The 21,063-nt window shown below is 33.5% G+C and overlaps 5 protein-coding genes across 5 annotated transcripts; 4 read left to right on the forward strand and 1 right to left on the reverse strand.

Moving 5' to 3' along the window:
- Positions 1-2,389: 2,389 nt before the first annotated feature.
- On the forward strand, positions 2,390-5,410 carry LOC114169331. Its single transcript, XM_028054443.1, has 5 exons — positions 2,390-2,746; positions 3,634-3,803; positions 4,231-4,297; positions 4,859-4,925; positions 5,042-5,410. Exons 1-5 carry the CDS (start codon positions 2,485-2,487, stop codon positions 5,139-5,141), a joined length of 666 nt encoding a protein of 221 aa, XP_027910244.1. The 5' UTR covers positions 2,390-2,484; the 3' UTR covers positions 5,142-5,410.
- A 404-nt stretch (positions 5,411-5,814) lies between these two features.
- On the forward strand, positions 5,815-11,188 carry LOC114169330 (endoglucanase 24-like). The gene is made up of 5 exons (XM_028054442.1): positions 5,815-6,155; positions 6,252-6,907; positions 8,580-8,879; positions 9,418-9,579; positions 10,397-11,188. The coding sequence occupies exons 2-5, from the start codon at positions 6,479-6,481 to the stop codon at positions 11,003-11,005; spliced, it is 1,500 nt and encodes a 499-aa protein (XP_027910243.1). The 5' UTR covers positions 5,815-6,155; positions 6,252-6,478; the 3' UTR covers positions 11,006-11,188.
- Positions 11,189-12,877: 1,689 nt separating this feature from the next.
- Positions 12,878-16,786, reverse strand: LOC114169109 (TATA box-binding protein-associated factor RNA polymerase I subunit B). Its single transcript, XM_028054131.1, has 4 exons — positions 16,063-16,786; positions 14,743-15,543; positions 14,481-14,614; positions 12,878-13,567 (listed from the first exon to the last, which is right to left on the reverse strand). Exons 1-4 carry the CDS (start codon positions 16,682-16,684, stop codon positions 12,938-12,940), a joined length of 2,187 nt encoding a protein of 728 aa, XP_027909932.1. The 5' UTR covers positions 16,685-16,786; the 3' UTR covers positions 12,878-12,937.
- Positions 16,786-18,364, forward strand: LOC114169110. Its single transcript, XM_028054132.1, has 2 exons — positions 16,786-17,076; positions 17,409-18,364. Exons 1-2 carry the CDS (start codon positions 16,806-16,808, stop codon positions 17,459-17,461), a joined length of 324 nt encoding a protein of 107 aa, XP_027909933.1. The 5' UTR covers positions 16,786-16,805; the 3' UTR covers positions 17,462-18,364.
- Positions 17,468-20,928, forward strand: LOC114170422 (pentatricopeptide repeat-containing protein At5g50280, chloroplastic; the record flags this gene model as incomplete). Its single annotated transcript, XM_028055898.1, has 2 exons — positions 17,468-18,351; positions 19,398-20,928. Coding segments are annotated over 2 exons (2,172 nt in total), but the record flags the coding sequence as incomplete, so codon positions are not given.
- Positions 20,929-21,063: the final 135 nt, after the last annotated feature.

A 21,063-nucleotide genomic window follows, 5' to 3' on the forward strand; every position in this document is an offset into this window, starting at 1 on the left:
TTTTTAAAATTATGAGCAAATTTGTGTTTTTAACAATGAGCAAACACAAAACTCTTTGATATGTGTGAATTCGCAGACCCAAAATCATGTCAAAATAGTAGTTAACGTTGACCTGGTTTACTTACTGAGTTTGACGTCAAACATCAATTAATTTGAGTTAAAAAAAGAAAGTTGCAGATTTTTTGTATCGAGTTAAAAACTTTATACTTATATTTTAAAAATAAACAAATGACATGTAAATTAAGAAAACACTCGTCATCGTAAAATTAAAAAGAAAAGAAAAATCTTAACGGCTTAAGATTACTTTATGCATGACTTAATCTCCATAAGTCTTTTGATACATTTTATATAGATTTTGACTTTGAATTTATAAATAAAATAGTTATATATGTTTTTAAATCTTTTGATACATTTCACATAGATTTTAACTTTGAATTTATAAATAAAATGATTAAATATGCTTTTAGTTTATAAATTTTGATGTAAAATTAAAATTTAGTTATTATTTATACCATAACTGATTTGAGATCGTAACATTTATATATCAAATACATTTTTGTCTTAAATTTTAAAATAAAATGAGTATAGTTATTAATAATATCACGGTGTTCGAGTTGATATTTTAGATGAAACATGTTAAATACATTAATTAGTTCAAATAACGACCTAAAATACTATCTAAAATGTATAGAACAAGTTAATTATTGAGTTTAGGTAACTGTATTGATTATTTTTAAAATTTAAGAATCAAAATATATAAATAAGAGCAAATTTTAATTTCACATATAAATTTAGAGATTAAAATTATATTTAACTTTTAGATAAAATAATTATAACTTTTATTTTTTTTTTTCTTTCTCTTTCAAAATCTTATGTTGAAGTAAGTGCTTCCGAAAATGGTGTAGGGAAAAGCAGGGAATAAGTTTGTCCATGTGAGAAGTAGTTGTTGGTAGGACAAGACGAATTCAATGAACAACGTGCTTCTGATGCTGATCTTCAATTGGAATCTTAAGTATCCAAATGAAAAGCACCATAACTCATGTGCACATCACAAACACACCACTTAGAGATACCATCACTTTTATTATGCATCACTTTTGCCAACTTCAGAGGCCATTCACCATTACCCTCATATTCAATTTCCAAAATATTTTACAAAACTATAATAATCTATTTTCAATTTATGTATTGTTGAAAACTTTTATAAGAATTAAAAGAGAAAAAAAATGATTTTAGCCTAAAAAATAATAATAATTTCACAAAAATTATCTTACTATCTGAGTTTTTTTACAATCTTAATTTTTTAAAATTGTACAATATAAAAATAAATTGATTTTTCTAAAACTTGTGTTGTCAATATTGACATAATTAAATTTGATCGAATTTCGGCTGTGACCGACTCAGATAAATTTTGACTTAGTCGACTTGATCAAATTTTAGCATGGGTTGCGTAGTTGAGTTTTGTTGAATTTCAACTGAAGTCGACTTAGCCGACTTTCTACCGGACCAATTCGACCACATTTCGATCGTGACCGACTCGATTGAATTTTGATCAGGACCGATTTAACAAAATTTTGGGTAAGGTCAACTAGAATGAATTAGGTCGAATTTCGACCAAGGCTGACTTAGTCGAATATGGTCAAATTTTGACCAGGGCCCACTCGACCGAATTCGATCAACGCGACTAACTTACTCAAATTTCAACTATGGATAATTCGACCGAATTCTAGTTGGGATCGAGACGTCTTGACCTTCGACCTATACCAACCTTTTTTGACCTTCGGTTAGGACTAGTCCTTATTGACCTTTACCTAACCAAACTACAAATTTAGATTGAAAATTTGGATTAAATATTTAAAATTTTTCATATTTGTAAATCTTGGATTCATATAATTGATCTCTAGTAAATATATTATATATTTGCTGATAAAAAAATCCAAAAATAATTTTTTACATGAAAAATACCTCTAATTATACATTTTAGAAGTCTTTTTTTATTTAGAAAAAAATTTAAAATTGTGTAATATTGTACAAATTTTACAATGAATGTATTTTTTGAATAATATTTTTTAAACTGCACAATTTCTTTAAGTATGAAAAATATAAAACATAGAACCACAATAAGACACCACTGAAAGGACGATAACAAAAGAAAATGAATAAGGATCAGCGATAAAGATATAGAAAAAAAAATGGTAGAAAATAAAGGTTTTTTTTGTCTTTTAAATAAGTTAAAGAGGTGCAGAAAGAACCATGGGGTGCAGCAAGAAATACCTTGTGGAGACTGGTGAGAGGAATAACCCAGTTTGGAATTTGGATTTGCAATAAGATCCAAAACTAATAAACTCAAAGTCCAACCCAAAACGCAATGTGGTGTAGTGTATCCATTGTTGGGTTTTATGCAGAATTAGTGTCTTTTCCCTTCTTCCGTTGAAATCAAAAGCAGACATGGAAACTTGACAGAGTAAGAAAATCGAATCGACGATGGCCGTCACAGAAGACGAAGCCGCAGCTTCAGGAGCAGGTGCTGCTCAACGTCAAAATCCCATTCCCAACAGTAACCCAAATCAAAATCCAAATACAAATCCAAATCCAAATTCCAATGAAAACCCTAACCCTAACCCGCCTCATACCACTAAAGGATCCAAAGGAAAATCGTGCAAGGGATGCACCTATTACACATCGCTTCATAAAATCAAATCCAAAAACCCCACATGCGTCGGCTTCTCCAGAACACTCCAGCAAGGTCGCTCTCTCTTGGTCTACAATTCATTTTTTTGGTGGTTGGTTCGATTATTGAAAAAATCTATATCATTTAAAACAGAAAGAGCATGAAATGAAATTCTGGGTGTGAAAGTTTCAAAATCTTGTTACTGAATTCAAACATTGTATTCTCAGCAAAGTGAATGTATATTAATTTAGAGCTATGTTGATATCTGTTTAGCCGAGTAATATATATATTTTTTTTTGTGGAGTACCTATTCCTTTACTTGTAGTTTGATGCAGAGCAACGTATTCAAGATGGCATTGGATTTCTTGTTTTGAATTGAATTGCAGCTGGATTCTTATTTGCTTGCTTTGGCAGTTAGTTTCCACAGAAATAATTTGAAATTGATTAAGATGGCATTTGTTCTTATCCTTGTAGTTGTTACTGAGAAAAATTATGAATAGCAGTTTGTGGCGAGAGAGGGAGCCGGGATAGCACTTAGCAGACACAAAATTATTTATAGATCAAACAAAAAGAACCATTTACAACTTATTTTGTTTCCTTTTCCTTTTTTTCTCGCTTATTCAAATTCTATACATGTACTTGATAATCTTTAAAATTAATATTTTTTGGAATCCTAATGTATAGTTTTTGGTTGTGGCAATAAGCATGCTTATTTTTCTATTAATAATTCCAGTCCTTTATACTTGTTAGTCATTACTACCATTTTTTTCACGGTTAATCTTTATCTAAATTATTCTATTGCTACTTGTTAGTACTTTATTTTATATGTTAGATATTGTAGCTTTATGTTTCTTTTGGATTGGGTTTATTGTCTATAATTTTCTCTGCTCATGAGAGTTTAATATTTGTTTATTATAAGCCTTTAATATATCTATAATTGATGTTCTTATTCATATAACCAGTACCCCCTTTTGTTGTGGGAGAAGCTGAGATGGAAGCTTCGAAAGAGGGCCGCAGTCTTACAAATTTCAAGTATGCCTGTATTGGATACTCTGTGTACTTAGACAACAAAGATTCTTCAGCTGACTTGCAAGATAAAACGGCAAAATTGCCCTTTTGTGTTGGTCTAGAGGTTATATATCTTGTTTGCCATTCCATTGTAGTTTATCTATTGTCTAAATTTTGGTTTATGCAGTTCCATGGATTTCTTGGGTGCTGGTACATATTTCTTGTAATATAAATCTGCATATATCATGGCACAAAGAACAATTTGTTACAGGGGGGGGGGGGGGGAACAAATAATCAACTTGTGAAGTCATTAATGATAAAAGAGAACTGCTAAACCATAGCACCACCATTAATAGTTATGCAGAGACACTAAGTAATTTGGGTCTGCTTGTATAATGAGTTTCATTTATTATTTGGGGGAGCTCACCCGATAGTGAAGAGTCTATAAGATTGTTGCTAGAAACCTAGCAATTCTCAAGAAAAAATAACAATAAAAAGTGAAAAAGTAAGGATGTGGTCTCAGTTTATGACTCTATTAACATATATTTCAGGTTGTCTTAGAAGAGAAAGCTTCAAATCCCTCTGTTGGCCATGTTCCTGCTACTCATAAAACTGAAGGTATTGAAATTCTTGGTTTTCATTTTACTTTTTATTTCTATAGTTATAGACTTCTTGATTATTTCTTTCTTTTTCAATCATTCGTCATTTCAAACATACTTGGAAAATTCTATTTGATCTTGGAGTCATTAATTTTTGTTCCCTCATTATATCAATTATAACTTTCCCAAAATGGCAAACATGTTATACTGGAAGTTCATTGCAAAGTCATAGAAGCAGTTGGACACCTTTTCTGTTGTGTTGTGTACGTTTACAACATTATCGAGTTGTTCTCAATTACGGAAGTGTATTGTAGAAGGAACAATAAGAGAATATAAGAGAATTAGACCTATGTGCCAGTGTATAACAAAGTAGTTAGTATGGCAATTATTATTGGCTGTTATCTACTTAGAGAGAAACTGTTTCATTTCATGTTAAAAATGATTTTCATGGTTTTGCTGATTACTTATTTTATCAGTTAAGATTCTTCTATTATTTTTAGTTAGTTTCATCTCTTTTATTTGTACATTTTACGTACTGTGCCTTTTCATTTCTGGGATTTTGGTCTTGTTTGTCCTGAAGATGAACATGCTACTCCTCAACCTCGAAGATACACCCCTTCAAATCGTACAACCGAGTTCTTGAACAGGCAAGTGGAAGTTTTTAGCATACACGTGTTAACTTTTGTTGTACGTTTCTGCCGTCTAGCTATACGAGTACTGAGGATGCAGCTAATTCTAACACCGGAAGATTCCAAATTTGCAGGTTTCAAAGAAATGCAGGCCTGGTGGTATCCGGTGTCGCCAAAGACTTGAACAGAGTGGGTAACTTCGTGAAAGATCTCCTAAATGACATTCTAAACTAATTCTACAATACATCTTGCATGTTTCGTAAATCCATGCTCTCTTAAGACGATTTTAGAATTCGATCATCACCCCTGATCTGCAAGGTGCATTATAGAACTACTTCGACATTCTATCTAGGCGAACGAAGGTGACAGTTGTCTTAATTCGTGTCGGAAATAAATTCAATTTTGCATACTTGACATTTTTCTTTATCTTTGGTCAATGTTTTTTATACAGGTAATATAAATAATATTTAAACAATGACCACATTCTGACTTTAGTTAAAATATTTTGTTCTGTCGCGAGTTGATGTGTGTATAGTTTTGGATTTTGATACACGGAAGAGTGTGTCTAATGTTCGACAACCTTTGTGGTCTTCCAATATGGACCCCCAATATTGGTGTACTGGTTTGACAGTAGCCTATTGTCTTTTTTACTGAATTGATAGTAAAAGTTCAAAGGGCTTACGTGCTTTGGCTTTGTGTTTGGCATGGCATACTTGGTCGTTTTTTTCTTTTATTTTTTAGAATCGAATGTTTACTCTCTAAGTTGATTTTGTAATTTTTAATGCAAAAATATATTATTTTGATAACACTAAATAAGAAAAAAAAAAGGGCGTTAGAAATTAATAATTGGGAAACGTTTTTCATTTTTATGCCTATACAAATTAATAAAATCACTTCTGCGTGACGCGTGTCTATAAACAATAAAAGGCGTTAGAAATAGTAGCTTCTAACTGCAGCGGGTAGAAATTTAATCTCATCAACTGTATTTTAAAATGCGGGACAAGCTTTCTCGAAAGCATATGTTGTTTATAAGAAATTGCAGAATATAATGTATTCAGAGTTCTCCATTTAATCTCGATAATCTCTTTAGATATTTAAATAACCATTTTCGTATTTGAAAGCATTGATTAATGTAGTCGCATGTTGTGATTAGGTTTGCGTAGAAAAGGTATTTTTATATGAAAGACAAAAATGATAAACATTCAGTTTACAGAAACTAATGTGACCAACTTAATCACTGAATGAGAGGTAAAACAATATTTTACTTTACTATTACTTTAATTAGCGTTGTTAATGAAGTGAATAACCGGAAGTTCCTAAAGTGGAGGTGTGACAATGTTGTAGGATTAGTAGCATAGAACGAGATTTGATTAAGCCAGAATCCAGTTTGGTGCAGTGTTAAAAGCGGGAAGGTAACGACAAACGGAACCGATCTAACACAGCGTATATAACACAACGAGGTGGAATAAAGAAAAAGGAATTGAACCGACGGAACATAAAAGCTGGGAAGCGAACAAGAAGTGAGAAATGCGGAAGCACGTGATTTGAGTTGAGAGGAGTGTGTGTGATTGATGAGAAAAATGAAGGCGTGGAGGAGGCTGTTCTATGTGGCGGTGTTTGAGGCGGCGTTGATCGGAATGTTGATCGGAAAGGGAAGCGGTCATGACTATTGGGACGCATTGTCGAAGGCAATTATTTTCTTCGAGGGACAGCGATCGGGAGTCCTGCCGCAGGATCAGAGAATGAGTTGGCGACAGAACTCCGGTCTCAGTGACGGCTGGAACTACAACACGGATCTCACCGGCGGTTACTACGACGCCGGGGACAACGTGAAATTCGGGTTTCCGATGGCCTTCACCACCACAATGCTGGCGTGGAGCGTGCTGGAATTCGGAGACCTCATGCCTCCCAATGAGCTCAGGAACGCCCTCGTCGCAGTTCGTTGGGCCACTGATTATCTTCTCAAGACTCTTTCTCAGCCTAATCGGATTTTCGTTCAGGTAAATAAATTACTTATTTCCAATTCCTCTTCACTGCATCAACATCTATTTTAATTTTACTTCGAAAGTAATTGGTATTTTGTGTTGGTGAACGTGATGCCATCGCTTCCTCACTCTCCTTCATTCAGTTTGGTGATATGAAATAAATTTGTACGTTTGAAGTAGTAAAATTTTACGAGTTAAACATAATACATAATTTTGATTTAAAAATATTATCTGTAATTTATGCTTAGGGTTTATGATTTGTTTGAGACACGGATAATTTCAAAAGTTTAAAAGCAACAAATTTACTGAAATCCTGGTAGATTTGAAGGATTTATAAAACTTTTGTGTTCATCCGTTTTGAGTAACATTTGATTTTGATAATAGATTTTGAATAGTAGACAGTAGAATTAGCTCAACTAATCATACTTGGACTGAAAAGTTAAAGTTGGAGAGTTTCAACTAGAAAAAACAATAATTGTAGATTCAATTAACTTAACTTTATAAGTAGTACAACATAATTAAGTGTTTTTTATATTTCTGTATTAGACAAAGTTGTTAATTTGAATTATCAAACACTTGTTAGTTTATAGAGAAAGTTGAGTTAATAGAAGGACTCATTTTGTGTTCTTCCTTTTGTAGCACAATTAAAGTATTTTTGAATAATAAATGAAAGTAACTCCACTAAATATAGAGGGTGGACCAATAAATGGGCCATGTTCACAATTTTCATTCTTAAAGTTTCTGAAAAATTCATAGGCTTAAAAATGGTCCTTGCTGACGTTGACAATAGAACCTTTTTTCTTTTTCCATTTGATTCTTATGACACATACATTGGGTTACGTTAATGGATTTCATTACATATTAATATATTATTATTATTATTATTTATAGTTTAATACGTTCAGATGGAAGCATTTATATGATGATTAATTTTGTTTAAAATATTTTTTTATGATAAAATTGAAAAGTATGTTTGTGACAAGTTTTATATTTAAAACAACTAATTGTAGAAATAAAATGAGAAACAATTAAGCCGAAAGCAGTCCATTATCTTTATTACAATTTTTAAAATCTTATTTACTTAAAAGTATATTTTGTGATAAAAAGAATCTAAATTACTTTTCTATAAAAATAAAATTATAACAGTCATACTTAGTCACGAAGGAAATATAGGTGATCTAAAAAGCAAAAAGAATAAAGGAACAACTAATAATTTGATTACTGATTTGATTTCTATCCACTTTAATTTCATATCATGAATAAAGGAGATTCACTTTTTTTTTTCTTTCTTTATTTATTTTTCTAGTTTAACAATCTTTAGCAATTCAAATAAGTATTTGTAAAAAAAATATTTTCTAATTTTACCAATTTAATAATTACTTTTTTAGATTTAAATAATTGTTTATAATAAAAACACTATTTATGCAATAAAAGTAAGTATTACCTATAATTAAAGTATAACAATCATTGATTTCTATAATTATTTTTCTATATAAATTATTTTATAATTGAGTTTTTATTACAATAACTAAAAAATTATTTCATAGTTTAATAAAATTTATACTATAATATAAAAAAAGAGGACAAGTGTAATGCATGTTTTCCACTGTTTTTACTAATGTTAAAAATTTATTTTACTTGTTATATGCTTAGTTAATTATTTGTGTTCGCGATGTGAATGTGATAGGTGGGTGATCCAAACTCAGATCACGATTGTTGGGAGAGGCCAGAGGACATGGATACAGCGAGGACCACGTATGCTATTGATGCACCAAACGCCGCTTCCGATGTCGCCGGCGAAACCGCCGCCGCACTAGCAGCCTCATCCATGGCGTTCCGGTCATCAGACCCCGGTTACTCAGAGACATTGCTTCGAAATGCTATTACTGCCTTTGAATTTGCAGATAACTACAGGGGTGCTTACAGTGACAATGAAAATCTCAAGTATAATGCCTGCCCCTATTACTGTGATTTTAATGGCTATCAGGTAATTCATTTCACTCTCACTTTCTTTAATCAATCACTAATAAAGGCTTATCTCATTAATTAAATCTATAAACTATGTAAATTTAACAAAATGTAGTTAATGAGACTAAATTTAAATACTTTTAGAGTTGAGGAATAAATTGAACTACAGTTTTCAAAATGAACTAATTTTAAGTTTTTAAAAACTAATTTTAATTTTCATTAAAAGTTAAAAAATAAAAAACATATTTAACCCTTAATATAACTTAGACATTAGCGGATTAATTACTAAAACTAAAATTTCAATATATAACTATAAAATAATAAAAGTTTACCTATAATTATGCGTGCCGTATCTGCCATGTGAAAAATTTTGGTAGTTGGAAGATGTCACATGCATGTGTCTAGGTCTGCCAATAATGCTCAGTGCCCACTCCCCCATTTAGGTAGCACAGTGGATGTAATTGCTCAATAGATTTTGGCTTTTCATAGTTGTCTTTACATTTGGTTGTGTTTTGTTTTGATGATGAGTTAATGTTATTTTAAAATGAACATGGTAGGATGAGCTGTTATGGGGAGCTGCATGGCTAAGGAGGGCGACGCAGGACGATAATTTTCTGAACTACATTGAAAGCAATGGTAAAACTCTTGGTGCAGAAGACACCATCAATGAGTTTGGCTGGGACAACAAGCATGCTGGCCTCAACGTGCTTCTCTCCAAGGTCACCCTCATATACTCCTTCACAAACTTCAACCACAACTTTAAAATCACCAAATTTATGTCATTACATATTTATATTTTCTCACACATCCACACAATAATCAAGTGCTTGCTTTTCAATTTGGAGTTTCACTTGATAATCTATATTAACTATAGCAAAGGCTTAATTAGATAGATTATATAGGTAGCATAGTTTGAAAAATAATACAAACATATTTATAAAACTGCACTGAACTTTTGTTCAATATAATATATAAAATAAAGATTAAATATATTTTAGTCTTCAAACATTAATATATATTTTTGTTCACAAACCTTAAAAGTGAACAGATATAATTCTTTCAATATAAAGACATTAAACATGATTGAATTAAAATTATTATATTCATTTATTTTTCAAATTTTAAAATCAAAATATATTAAATTTTGAAAAATAGATGAATTGTAATTTCAAGTTGAAGAGTAAAAAGATATTTAACATTATAAAATAACAAATGAGTACAAATTTTATTCTTTCAACTATTACTAGATTTGTATGACTAATTTTTTGTCCCTTTTTTTTTACACCTATATCATCCTATTAGAAATAGTGTAAAAATCTAAAAATTAGATGGTAAAATGTGAAAGAAAAAAAAAGTTAGTTGGAAGAATAAAGCAATAGTGCAAATTTTCATAAGATGACAAATGTTAGTATAATTAAGATATTAAAACTCATAATAATATCTAACATGATAGGTGACGATCAAATCAAAATTTAGAATTAAACCTAAAACACACATGCATATCGTTGATAACAGAAAGATTTATGAAATTTGTAGGAAGTTATAGAAGGAAACATGTACTCTCTTGAGTCCTACAAGTCCTCAGCAGAGAGCTTCATTTGCACAATGATACCTGAATCACCAAGCTCAAACATGGAGTACACACCTGGTGGACTTGTGTACAGATCCGGAGGCAGCAATTTGCAGCATGCAACTTCAATTGCTTTCCTTGAACTGGTGTATGCCAATTACCTAACACACACTTCACAAGTCATCACTTGTGGCAATGTCTATGTGAGTGCACAAACTCTTCGCCAACATGCTAAGAGACAAGTTGATTACATTTTGGGTGATAACCCAATGGGACTATCCTACATGGTTGGGTACAGCAACTACTATCCTCAACGTATTCATCATCGTGCCTCTTCTTTGCCCTCCATCAAGGATCATCCCCACTTCATTGCATGCAAAGAAGGTTCAATCTACTACAACTCAACAAATCCCAATCCTAATCTACTTGTTGGTGCCATTGTTGGAGGACCTGACCAAAATGATGATTATGTCGATGATCGATTTGATTTTAGGGAATCTGAACCCACCACATACATTAATGCACCATTTGTTGGGGTGTTAGCATATTTTGCTGCAAATCCCAGCTTTAGTTGATGCAAGGATGACCATCATATATAGGATTTTTTTTTCTTTTTTTCTGAATGAAAAGATGTGCCTTGAATATGTTTCTCGTCTTGAGAAAATAATCAATGAAGAGGGTTTAGGAATAGTACTAAATTTGAGCTCACAAAAGCTGCTTCTGACTTTTAAATAGAAAGAAGGGGTGATTACTTCTAAGTATTCTATTCGAGATTGTATGTAAGGGTTATTTTGTTTAAAACTCTTAGTTTTTTTTTTTTTTTTTAAATAGCTTCAATATTTTATTTAACACTAACGATGCATGTACAAAATGAGGAATTTCTAAAGTAATTTCAAAGAGAAGAAATCATCAGCCACTATGTACATGACATGACAGTGTCTGAAGGAGGCTTTTTCGTATTTTAAGGTTTATTTTATCTCATAAAAATAGGTCCGTTGGTTTTTTTTTTTTTATATGCAAAATAGGGTTAAATCATTAGTCACTCTGCCGATTTTTTTATTTTTATTTTTTAAAAGTGAAAGCGTACTATAAAAGGCCGGTTTTTATTCACATTAAAGTGAAGTCGTCATGATAAATAATGATTTCACTTTTCAGCTTTTTTTTAATTATTATTTTTTTTAACGTTGGAGTTTATATTTTATTTTGTATAATAACAATGTGGTTTTATGTTTGTTTCTACATAGAGTGTACTCACCTAATGGTTTACAAAAATATCCAATCATGATGGTCTGGGAATTCATGAATGAAATTAAATGTTATTCTGATCATTTAAGAAACACAATTCAGTTCAAGAGTTTTATATATAAAGCTGCAACTGCAACGATAACAAAAATTGTATTTAATTAAAAAAAAAATGAAGTCGTCATTTAGAAAGGAGATTTCACTTTTTTAATGTAGAAACCGGTCTTCTTAATACGATTTCACTTTCTTAAAATGAAAAAAAAAAAGGAAACCAGTAGAGTGGAGGACGACTTCACCTATAATGTCGTCTTCCCTTCTAACGACTTAACCCTATTTTATAAAAAAATATTTAACGGACCCATTTCTACAAATTTGAGATCAAATAAACCCCAAAATACAAAAAAAAGTCGTCTGAAGGACCATAATTTTTGGGAGTACAGAATTTCAATTTTGGGACATTGTGGACTCACCCATATCGCTTTGTCTAAAGTCATTGATAGGATCAATTTTTATATTTAGATAAGGTATATGGCACTCACAGAGAGGTTGGTAGCGAGATTAATTATTCTTTCCCATGATTTGGAAATACATAATTAAGTATAAGAATTAGTTTATCTAAAATGATAATGACATAAGAGAAATGACAATGAATGAGGTAAAAGTGTAAATATATGTGTAAACATTATTCTGTGTATAATAACCTCTCGATAATAAAAAGGTTAGAGATTGCACTACAATTATAATTAATAATTTATTTGCAATTCGGTGTCTCATGTTCATACATCATCACACACACTAAATTCAGAGAGATACACAAATTTGAGTTATAATCCTTATATGGTTGTTTTCTGTGATCTTTGTTATCCTTATATATATAAAACGTAAGGACAAGTGGTTATAATTAATTCTTTCATAATAGATAATTGAGGGAAATACGCCAAACTACAAAGATGCGTTTGAGATTCTAGAAAACTAATTTAACTTAATAATATATTTTCACAGTTTTCAACTGTTTCAAACATACAGATCCAAAACACTTAGAAATTTTTTAAAAATTCATCTTTCAAACATGCTCTAAATTTGCATTACCAATGAAAAGTTTCATGTCATTTCATTTTTTACTTTGGTTCTCATCGTCTCATCTTATAATTCATATTATCTAGTCTATTATGAATAATTGGAAAGCGAAAGAAAAAACAAAAAAATGAAAAGAAGTATCCTAGTTGTTAGTGTAGTTAAACTGAACAAGAATGAAGAATCAGTTCTCAAATATTCAAATTTGATAGCCCCCCAGGAAGATCATCAGATCCATTTTGCGTGGCCTGATCACTACAAAACTGACATGAAATCTTAGTTGGTTTCGAATGTAAGCATTTATCAGTCTGTTCCTCTAAAAAACCAAGTCTTCTCTCAAGGCTTAACACACCGATATGCAAAATGCGAATGTCAACTAGTGCAATCCTGGTACAAGCCCGAAGCAAAATGTAATAATCAGCATGGGCAACATAGGTCAGGGCACCTTCATCCCTCTTTCTAGCATAGTGGATATAATCAAGTTTTTTTCGCTTCAAACTAGGTGGTATGTAACAAAACCTGTTCTCTTCCATGTCTAATTTCATCTGTCTAATGGCCTCTCTGACTCGAGGTTTTCCTGAATTGCGATCATTGGAATCTGAGTCTTCATCTTCTGATGAACTCTCCTGTGAATTATTATCATCCACACTTCCAGGCAAGTCATCTTCAAGACAGGTTTCATCATCAGGAAATAGATTATTCAAACCTTTTTTTCTGATCTTTTCCTGCTTGGAGGTCCTGTCAATGCATTCTTTATCATTCAACCTCGTTTGGTTGAAAGAAGAATTTGACTGCTCTACATTCTCTAATGGTTTTATATCCTGAAATTTAAAAAAAAAAAAAATCGTTACAACATACTTTGACAGGCATTCTCGCAGTGTAGTCAGGCAACAAAAACAACTTCCGGAAAGTAGACAGTCCTAGGCTGATAGATAAAACTTATAAAACTTAATTTATATGTAATGAAATCTTCCTTGCATAATATTTAGGAGATGCAGGAGTACAAATTTTATACAAATTTTATCTGCAGTCACAATACGAGCATTTGTTACTTAAATATATCATTAAGAGAGTATAAATGCACATCCCTTCATTGATTCAAATTACATATCGTTGGAGAACCACAAAACTGAGAGTCAGGTACTAACAGTGAAATATTAGTTGACCCATGAATAATTGAGCAATTCTCACATGAATCATAAACAGTTATGTTATAATTTTGACAGTTGGTAAGTCAATGTATTCAAATAGTAACATGTAAATGCAACTTCCAAGTAACATGTCATTTTCTAGCATGTTCTCCCAATCAACTTTATAAAACAAAACCTGTTTAAGAAATTTAGAGATAGATAAATGGCTGGCAATTGATGGAGCCCCTCAATTTTACATGAAACAGAAAGAAATTCATATCTTTGTTCTATTTTGTACAAAACTGATTTCAGGAAATAAGTCAGCGCCAATTTTTGTGGCACTTTTATGGAATTTTGATGTCCTTTAGGAAGTATTGATGCAGTCAATTCATTTTCCAAGCTTTACCATGAAGGAAATTGAAAATCAGTAACAGCCGAGCCATGTCCCATGCACAAAAAGAGGACAGGCATAGGGGCTACTTCTTTCTTAGAATATCTCACAGGAAAGATATAAAGAAAGAAGTTGAAACCTTAAAACAATTTCAAGACATCCTAATTGTAAAGGCCGGTGCATGTCAATGGAATAACAAAGTTCTTTAATTACCTCTTCATTCTGATAAAAATTCCACAAGTATTCTATCATACTTTCTTCCTCGTGATTCCCATAAGCTGACTCTGATCCAGCAAACACAACATCCCTACAGTATTTGAGATACGTACGCAAGTCCTTCGAATGCTCTGTGCACAAATACTGGATGTTAGATAGCCATTTAATTGTTCCGAAAAAAGGACACAAGTAGAATATGGATTCATGCAACATAGGTCCAGTTTCGTAAGATAATAACATAAGTAAACAATAACTTTACCATTGGTATCCCCAATCTCATTATATCTTGCTTGAAGGTGTTGGATAAGCCAGGCAGAATCCATTTCATGTTTTTGAGGTCCCACTTGATCTTCAGCTGAATCTTTAGATTCTGAACCAAAATCATGTCCATTATTGGTGGCAAAAGTTTTACCCATTTCACTGTTGTCTATGGCATCATCATTACGAGACAAACTATTCTCCCACTCTCCAAAGCCATTTATGTTATATAATATCCTTATTGCTACAATTAGAATTGACATAACGCATACATGAGTAGGTAGCCTAAAATACTTGGTGGCTAGGGATAACCACAAAGATGGAGGCATTGACCATTCATATATACGACATGCATAAGGAAGAATCTTCTCAACAGGAAGTGATAATTTTTTAAGATAACGGTAAGCTATTGCATAAAAGTTAACTGGAGGTAACTCCAAGCCTATGAACTGAGCAATGGATGCAGCAAATGACTCTAGCTTCTGTACTGGAACAGCTCGCTGGGGCCTGAACATAACATTTGAACTAATAGGACATGCACTTGAAGGTTGTCCTATGCGCTTTTCAATTTCAATAAAAGCAGAAAAATACGGAAGCTTCCCTTCAGAAGTCCACTTCATCATGTCAGATGGCAGGACAGCTTCTCTGGCAACATGACATGCCAGAAATGAAACAGCAATAGTACAAGATAGTGGAATCCTTTTTCTTAAAGACCTAAACCATATCATTACAGCTCGCTGACCAAATATATTGTGGGGCTCCGCTCTGTGTTTAGAGCGTGGCCTATAATCTTCTGGTTCATCTGAGACCAATGAAGAAATAAACTCAACAAACTATAAGATATGGTTGATGAAAATAAAGCATCTCATTGAGTGCAGAAAAGCTATATACTACACACTTGATAAACATGAAAGCTTAGTATAAAATTGTCAAGATCATCCTGTTACACTATTGCTCAAACAATAAATTTGATAACTAAATCCAAATTTAATGAATATGAAATTGAGTTGTGACTATCATATATGATATACTAGAGAGAGTGAACACGTCAATTAATCACTAGGTTTCATTAAATTTTAAGAGAAACAGAAAGCATTTACTGAAACCTTTTTGTGAACAGGACACATTAATGCCCCACATATTTTACAACCAAAACAAACCAAGAATTGGAATATCACTTTCACTACTACTGAGCCAGGAACATGCACCAAACCTATATAGGAAAATTGACTGGAACGTACAGAACCAAACCATGAAACAAAACAGAGCACATGTATTGTAATTCAAATGTAAAAATATAATACTGGAAACTTTGTTTTACCTTCATTCTGCATCTCAGAGTTATGGATTACTTTATCAGGCCAGTCATCGTCGAAAACACCAGTCCTAGAGACAAACCTCAACCAAATTGGCCCAACCAAGCCACAAATTAGAGGGGTAACCTTAAAGTCCTTCACCAAAGCTTCACACTGAAGCTCAATCATCAACTGCAGCCCCATCACATACCGCATCCTTATCTCATTGTGGTAATCTTCAAAGCTTGCAACTTTTGAGCCTCCAAAATCAGAAGGAACCGAAGGACCTTCCTCAAAATACTGATCGGCATCAAAATCCTCTCTTTTAACTTGAACAGATTCATTTCGTTGAGTGTCATCATCCAAACCTAGATTCCTAATGAAATTGGACTGGGAATCATAGAATGAGTCATATTGGGATATGGGTTCGGCTTTGACTGCAGTAGGTCGTTGCCGTAGGTGACTGGCCATGTAGACAGCCCCACCAGTAGTTTCTCCCTTATTGAAGAGATCATCAGCATCGACGGCAGTGTCCATGACATCCTCAAATTGCGAGCCACATCGAAGGCAGTAGAAAAAGCCATCAGAGCCATCACCAAGACCCACATTGTTACAGGTTCGACAAGTCAAGTTATTGACATCGACCATTGCTGGATGCTTACACACACCTACACCTTTCAGTACTATTCCGAGCCTGTAACAATGCTTCAGCTATAATATAATATTTCAATAGATATTTCCAATCCAGTGACTAACTGGTACGAACACTATGACTAATTTCCAATCCTGTGAAACACAACCACGTCACTTTCAAATCGGAAGATATGGTAGAAACTTGTTTGGGCTGATCAGGCACTTGTTAGGGTTTCACTCTTGTTCTTCTGCTGCCCCTCACTGGTTCGTTCCTTCTTCTGAACCGCTCGCCGTCGAGTCACAGACCGTCGTCCTCGGCCACCGTCACGAGTCGCGCGCCGTCGCCGTCGTCGTCTACGGCAAGTTGGGAGGAGAAGCTGCGCCGTCGCCCTGCACTGTTTTGTTTCGTAAGTGGTGAATGGGTGGGAAAATCTATTAAAATCATAATTTTTTTTATGACTTTAGTTTTATATTTTTTTAAATAATGATTTTGATTTAACCTTTTTTTTTGTGTTTTATTTTTTGTATGTTGATTAATTAAAGTACTTTCTTATTGTGCTTTTGAAGAAATATTTTTATGTTTATAATTTAATTAAATCAATCGAAAAAATATAAATATATAAAATTAAAATCAAAGTAAAATTATGGACTTTTTAAAATGTAAAAAAGTAAGAAACTAAAATTGGAGGAAAAACGAAATTGAAAATTTTTATGCGTTCTTTGGTTTGACTCGGTGCAGAACCTGGGAAAGGGAATCATGTGAGGAATCAGCAAGCTTTGGGAAGAAGATAACTTTTGTTTGCATTCACAGAGAGCCATGGCTTTCAACCTCACACACTCTACACTACCTTCTTCTTCTTCTTCTTCTTCCATTTCACACCATTTTCATGTTCATACTCTTTCAAAACCTCTTTTTCTTACACACTCCAAAATCTCAACCTCTCTAATCTCCAAAACCCTTTGTCTTTGTGCTTCACCATTCAACACCACCCAACCTTCACCAACCCCATTTTCCTCCCATATCTCCAACAAGAACATGAACCAGAAGAACAAGAGGTCATAGAAACAATAGAAGAAGTAGAAGAAGAAGCTCGTGACCCAGATGATCCAATCTACAAATTCTTCAAAACCCGCACTAGGATTTCCTTCCAAGACCCGGGAAAAGAAGGAAGGTTGTCGCTTCAGAAGAACCGTCGCATATCATGGCACCTTGCTTCTGACACCAGTGACCTTGTTGAAGAAGAATCTGTAACGGGTTTGGAGGATGGTTCCTTGGTTGAAGAAAAGAAAGAAAGGGTGTGTGAGAAAAAGGGTTTGCCTTTACCTGAGGGGATTGTGGGAGAGATTGTTCAGATTGCAAGGAACTTGCCTCAGAATCTTACTCTGGAAGAGGGTTTGGTTGAATACGAAGGAAGGGTTAGTGAGAAAGATTGTTGGGAGGTTTTGAAATCACTTGGGGAGGAGCACCTTCTGGTGTCTTGTTTGTATTTCTTTCAGTGGATGAGGTCGCAGGAACCTTCACTGGTTACACCTCGGGCTTGCACTGTGTTGTTTCCTTTGTTGGGGAAGGCGAGGATGGCTGATAAGTTGATAGTTTTGTTCTCAAACTTACCGTCCACCAAGGAGTTCAGAGATGCTCATGTTTACAATGCTGCAATTTCAGGCCTTCTTTCTAGTGGCAGGTAAAATATTCTTGCAAAATCACGTGGTTTGCTTGTTTTTCTCTTGCTGCTTTTGTGTGGATCATGGGAAGATTAATAGAGGATGCAAATGTAAGTAAAATAACTTGTTTACTAGAATGATCCACGTTTAATTAATTGACTTGTTTACTAGTCCATTTGTTTCATTGTTATAATTGTTGTAGTGACTTGGAAGATAAGGAAATGAACAAGGTGTTACAGGCTTGTTATCCAAGCAGTGGTATAAGCCATGCCATTTCTTAATTATGTTTCAACTCAACACTGGAAACTACTTATTTCATCATGTTTACCTAGAATTCTGATCAATGATGACAACCTGACAATGTTATGGCATGAATATTAACTGCACTAGCACATCAGTTTCAGCATGAAGTTCAAGTGGTTGTGCATATTCTTTTGCAAGTTTTCTTGATGGGCTATACTTTGGTTTCTTAATATATTAGTAATAGTTAGGGAAACTTTGCTACTGTATATTATTCTTCAAAGGTGGAACTGGAAGTATACTGTTCTGAAATTACTTTATTTTAGAATTTTTTCTGCATTTGTATTCTAGTCCAATTGCAAAAAATATATAACTTAATTTGTTTGTGTAAAATATATCTTACCAGATGATCCAACCAGGTGTTGGTTGTTGGAGCCTTTCATTGATTGAAACAATCCCTAGTCTCTTTACACCAGTCAGTTTTTCCATTAATGCAGATGGATGGAAGTCCTTTCTTTATCTGTTGGGCTTGTCTTGTTCTAGGTTTGTTATTAAGAGTCCAATGAACACCTATAAAATCTATTGAACTTCATTGGTACTTGTCAGAGAATTAAGATGTTAGAATTTACCCCTGCTGTGAAAAATTAAATATTATCTATGATTAAGATATTTAATTATTGTATGGAAAACAATGTAAAACAACCAAAGATGTTTCATCTCTGCCTACTTTGACAAATGTTCTGACATTGTTCAGAACAGCGTCACCCCTCTCTAAAATACCCCGTATTGTAAGAGTTTATTGTTGAAGTCTACCTGATTGTTTTAGGTATGAAGATGCTTGGAAAGTGTATGAGTCAATGGAAGCTGATAATGTTCTTCCGGATCAAGTGACATGTTCTATTATGGTTATTGTTATGAGAAAACTTGGCCACAGTGCAAAAGATGCATGGCAATTTTTTGAAAAAATGAATGGAAAAGGAGTCAAGTGGGGTGAAGAAGTCCTAGGTGCACTCATAAAGTCATTTTGTGTTGAGGGTTTGATGAGGGAAGCTCTCATCATCGTATCTGAAATGGAGAAGAAAGGGGTTTCCCCAAATGCTATTATGTACAACACCCTGATGGATGCATATTGTAAATCCAACCGTGTAGAAGAAGCTGAAGGCCTTCTTGTTGAGATGAAAGATAAAGGGATTAAGCCCACTGAAGCTACGTTCAACATTCTAATGTATGCATACAGCAGAAAAATGCAGCCTGAGATTGTGGAGAAGCTGATTGCTGAAATGCTGGATGTAGGGTTGAAGCCAAATGCCAAATCATATACTTGTCTAGTCAGTGCATATGGAAAGCAGAAAAAGATGAGTGACATGGCTGCAGATACATTCTTGAAGATGAGGAAAGATGGTATCAAACCCACTTCACATTCTTACACAGCTCTTATCCATGCATATTCAGTTAGTGGCTGGCATGAAAAAGCTTATGCAGCATTTGAAAACATGCAAAGGGAAGGTGTTAAACCATCCATAGAAACCTACACTGCATTACTAGATGCATTTAGACGAGCTGGTGATACTGAAACATTAATGAAAATATGGAAGTTGATGAGGAGGGAGAAAGTTGAAGGAACACGTGTGACATTCAATACTCTAGTTGATGGTTTTGCTAAACATGGTCATTACAAGGAAGCAAGAGATGTAATATCTCAATTTGGTAAAGTTGGATTGCATCCAACATTGTTGACTTACAATATGCTGATGAATGCATATGCACGAGGAGGGCGACACTCAAAGCTGCCAGAGTTGTTGGAAGAGATGGCAGATCGTAACTTAAAGCCAGATTCTGTAACTTATTCAACTATCATATATGCATTTCTCCGTGTTAGAGATTTTGCACAGGCATTCTTTTATCACCAGGAGATGGTCAAGAATGGTCAAGTAATGGATGCCAATTCTTACCAGAAGCTTCGGGCGATTCTTGATGTTAAAGCTTCAATGAAAAACAGAACGGATAGGAGATCCTTGATTGGTGTGGTTAGAAATAAGATGGGTGTTGTGAAAGCTAAGAGGAAAAAGGATGAGTTTTGGAAGTTCAGGAAAAGACATGTTAGAAATCAGTAGTTCTGAATCCTGCTTGTCAGTGTAAAGTAAGTTATATATGCAGATTGTAATTTCAATTTTGATCCTTTTTTTATTTCTTTAAATGGGTGCATGAAGATCTATTCACACATTGAGAGAATCATCATTTAAGAAACAAAATGAAACACAATGGTGAAGTGGCACACGACCTTGGTCAAATCTAGAACAATTTGAATGTAAAAGAAAACACAGATGGTCCTAATTGATTTTTATTTTTTGTTGCTTTCAGTGGATGCAGAGCTCAACCAAAAACAAGTGTTATTCTATCAATTTAATTTGATTCCCTTATCATAGATGTTCTCATAGATTCATCAAGGTAAAAGATAAGTGACTTGCACAGTTAAAAATTAAAGAACATAA

This window comes from Vigna unguiculata, chromosome 11 (assembly GCF_004118075.2).
Source record: "Vigna unguiculata cultivar IT97K-499-35 chromosome 11, ASM411807v1, whole genome shotgun sequence".
NCBI classification, from domain to species: domain Eukaryota; kingdom Viridiplantae; phylum Streptophyta; class Magnoliopsida; order Fabales; family Fabaceae; genus Vigna; species Vigna unguiculata.

Excerpts from the sequence above, each read along its gene's own strand:
- LOC114169331 (XM_028054443.1), top strand. The coding sequence starts at position 2,485 with ATGGCCGTCACAGAAGACGAAGCCGCAGCTTCAGGAGCAGGTGCTGCT. Across the intron at positions 3,804-4,230 it reads CCTTTTGTGTTGGTCTAGAG|GTTGTCTTAGAAGAGAAAGC; the intron begins GTTATATATCTT and ends CATATATTTCAG. Across the intron at positions 4,926-5,041 it reads ACAACCGAGTTCTTGAACAG|GTTTCAAAGAAATGCAGGCC; the intron begins GCAAGTGGAAGT and ends CCAAATTTGCAG.
- LOC114169330 (XM_028054442.1), top strand. The coding sequence starts at position 6,479 with ATGAGAAAAATGAAGGCGTGGAGGAGGCTGTTCTATGTGGCGGTGTTT. Across the intron at positions 8,880-9,417 it reads GTGATTTTAATGGCTATCAG|GATGAGCTGTTATGGGGAGC; the intron begins GTAATTCATTTC and ends TGAACATGGTAG. Across the intron at positions 9,580-10,396 it reads TCAACGTGCTTCTCTCCAAG|GAAGTTATAGAAGGAAACAT; the intron begins GTCACCCTCATA and ends TGAAATTTGTAG.
- LOC114169109 (XM_028054131.1), bottom strand. The coding sequence starts at position 16,684 with ATGGTCGATGTCAATAACTTGACTTGTCGAACCTGTAACAATGTGGGT. Across the intron at positions 14,615-14,742 it reads TGAGATTGGGGATACCAATG|AGCATTCGAAGGACTTGCGT; the intron begins GTAAAGTTATTG and ends ATTTGTGCACAG. Across the intron at positions 13,568-14,480 it reads ATTTTTATCAGAATGAAGAG|GATATAAAACCATTAGAGAA; the intron begins GTAATTAAAGAA and ends TTTAAATTTCAG.
- LOC114169110 (XM_028054132.1), top strand. The coding sequence starts at position 16,806 with ATGACTAATTTCCAATCCTGTGAAACACAACCACGTCACTTTCAAATC. Across the intron at positions 17,077-17,408 it reads GCCCTGCACTGTTTTGTTTC|AACCTGGGAAAGGGAATCAT; the intron begins GTAAGTGGTGAA and ends GACTCGGTGCAG.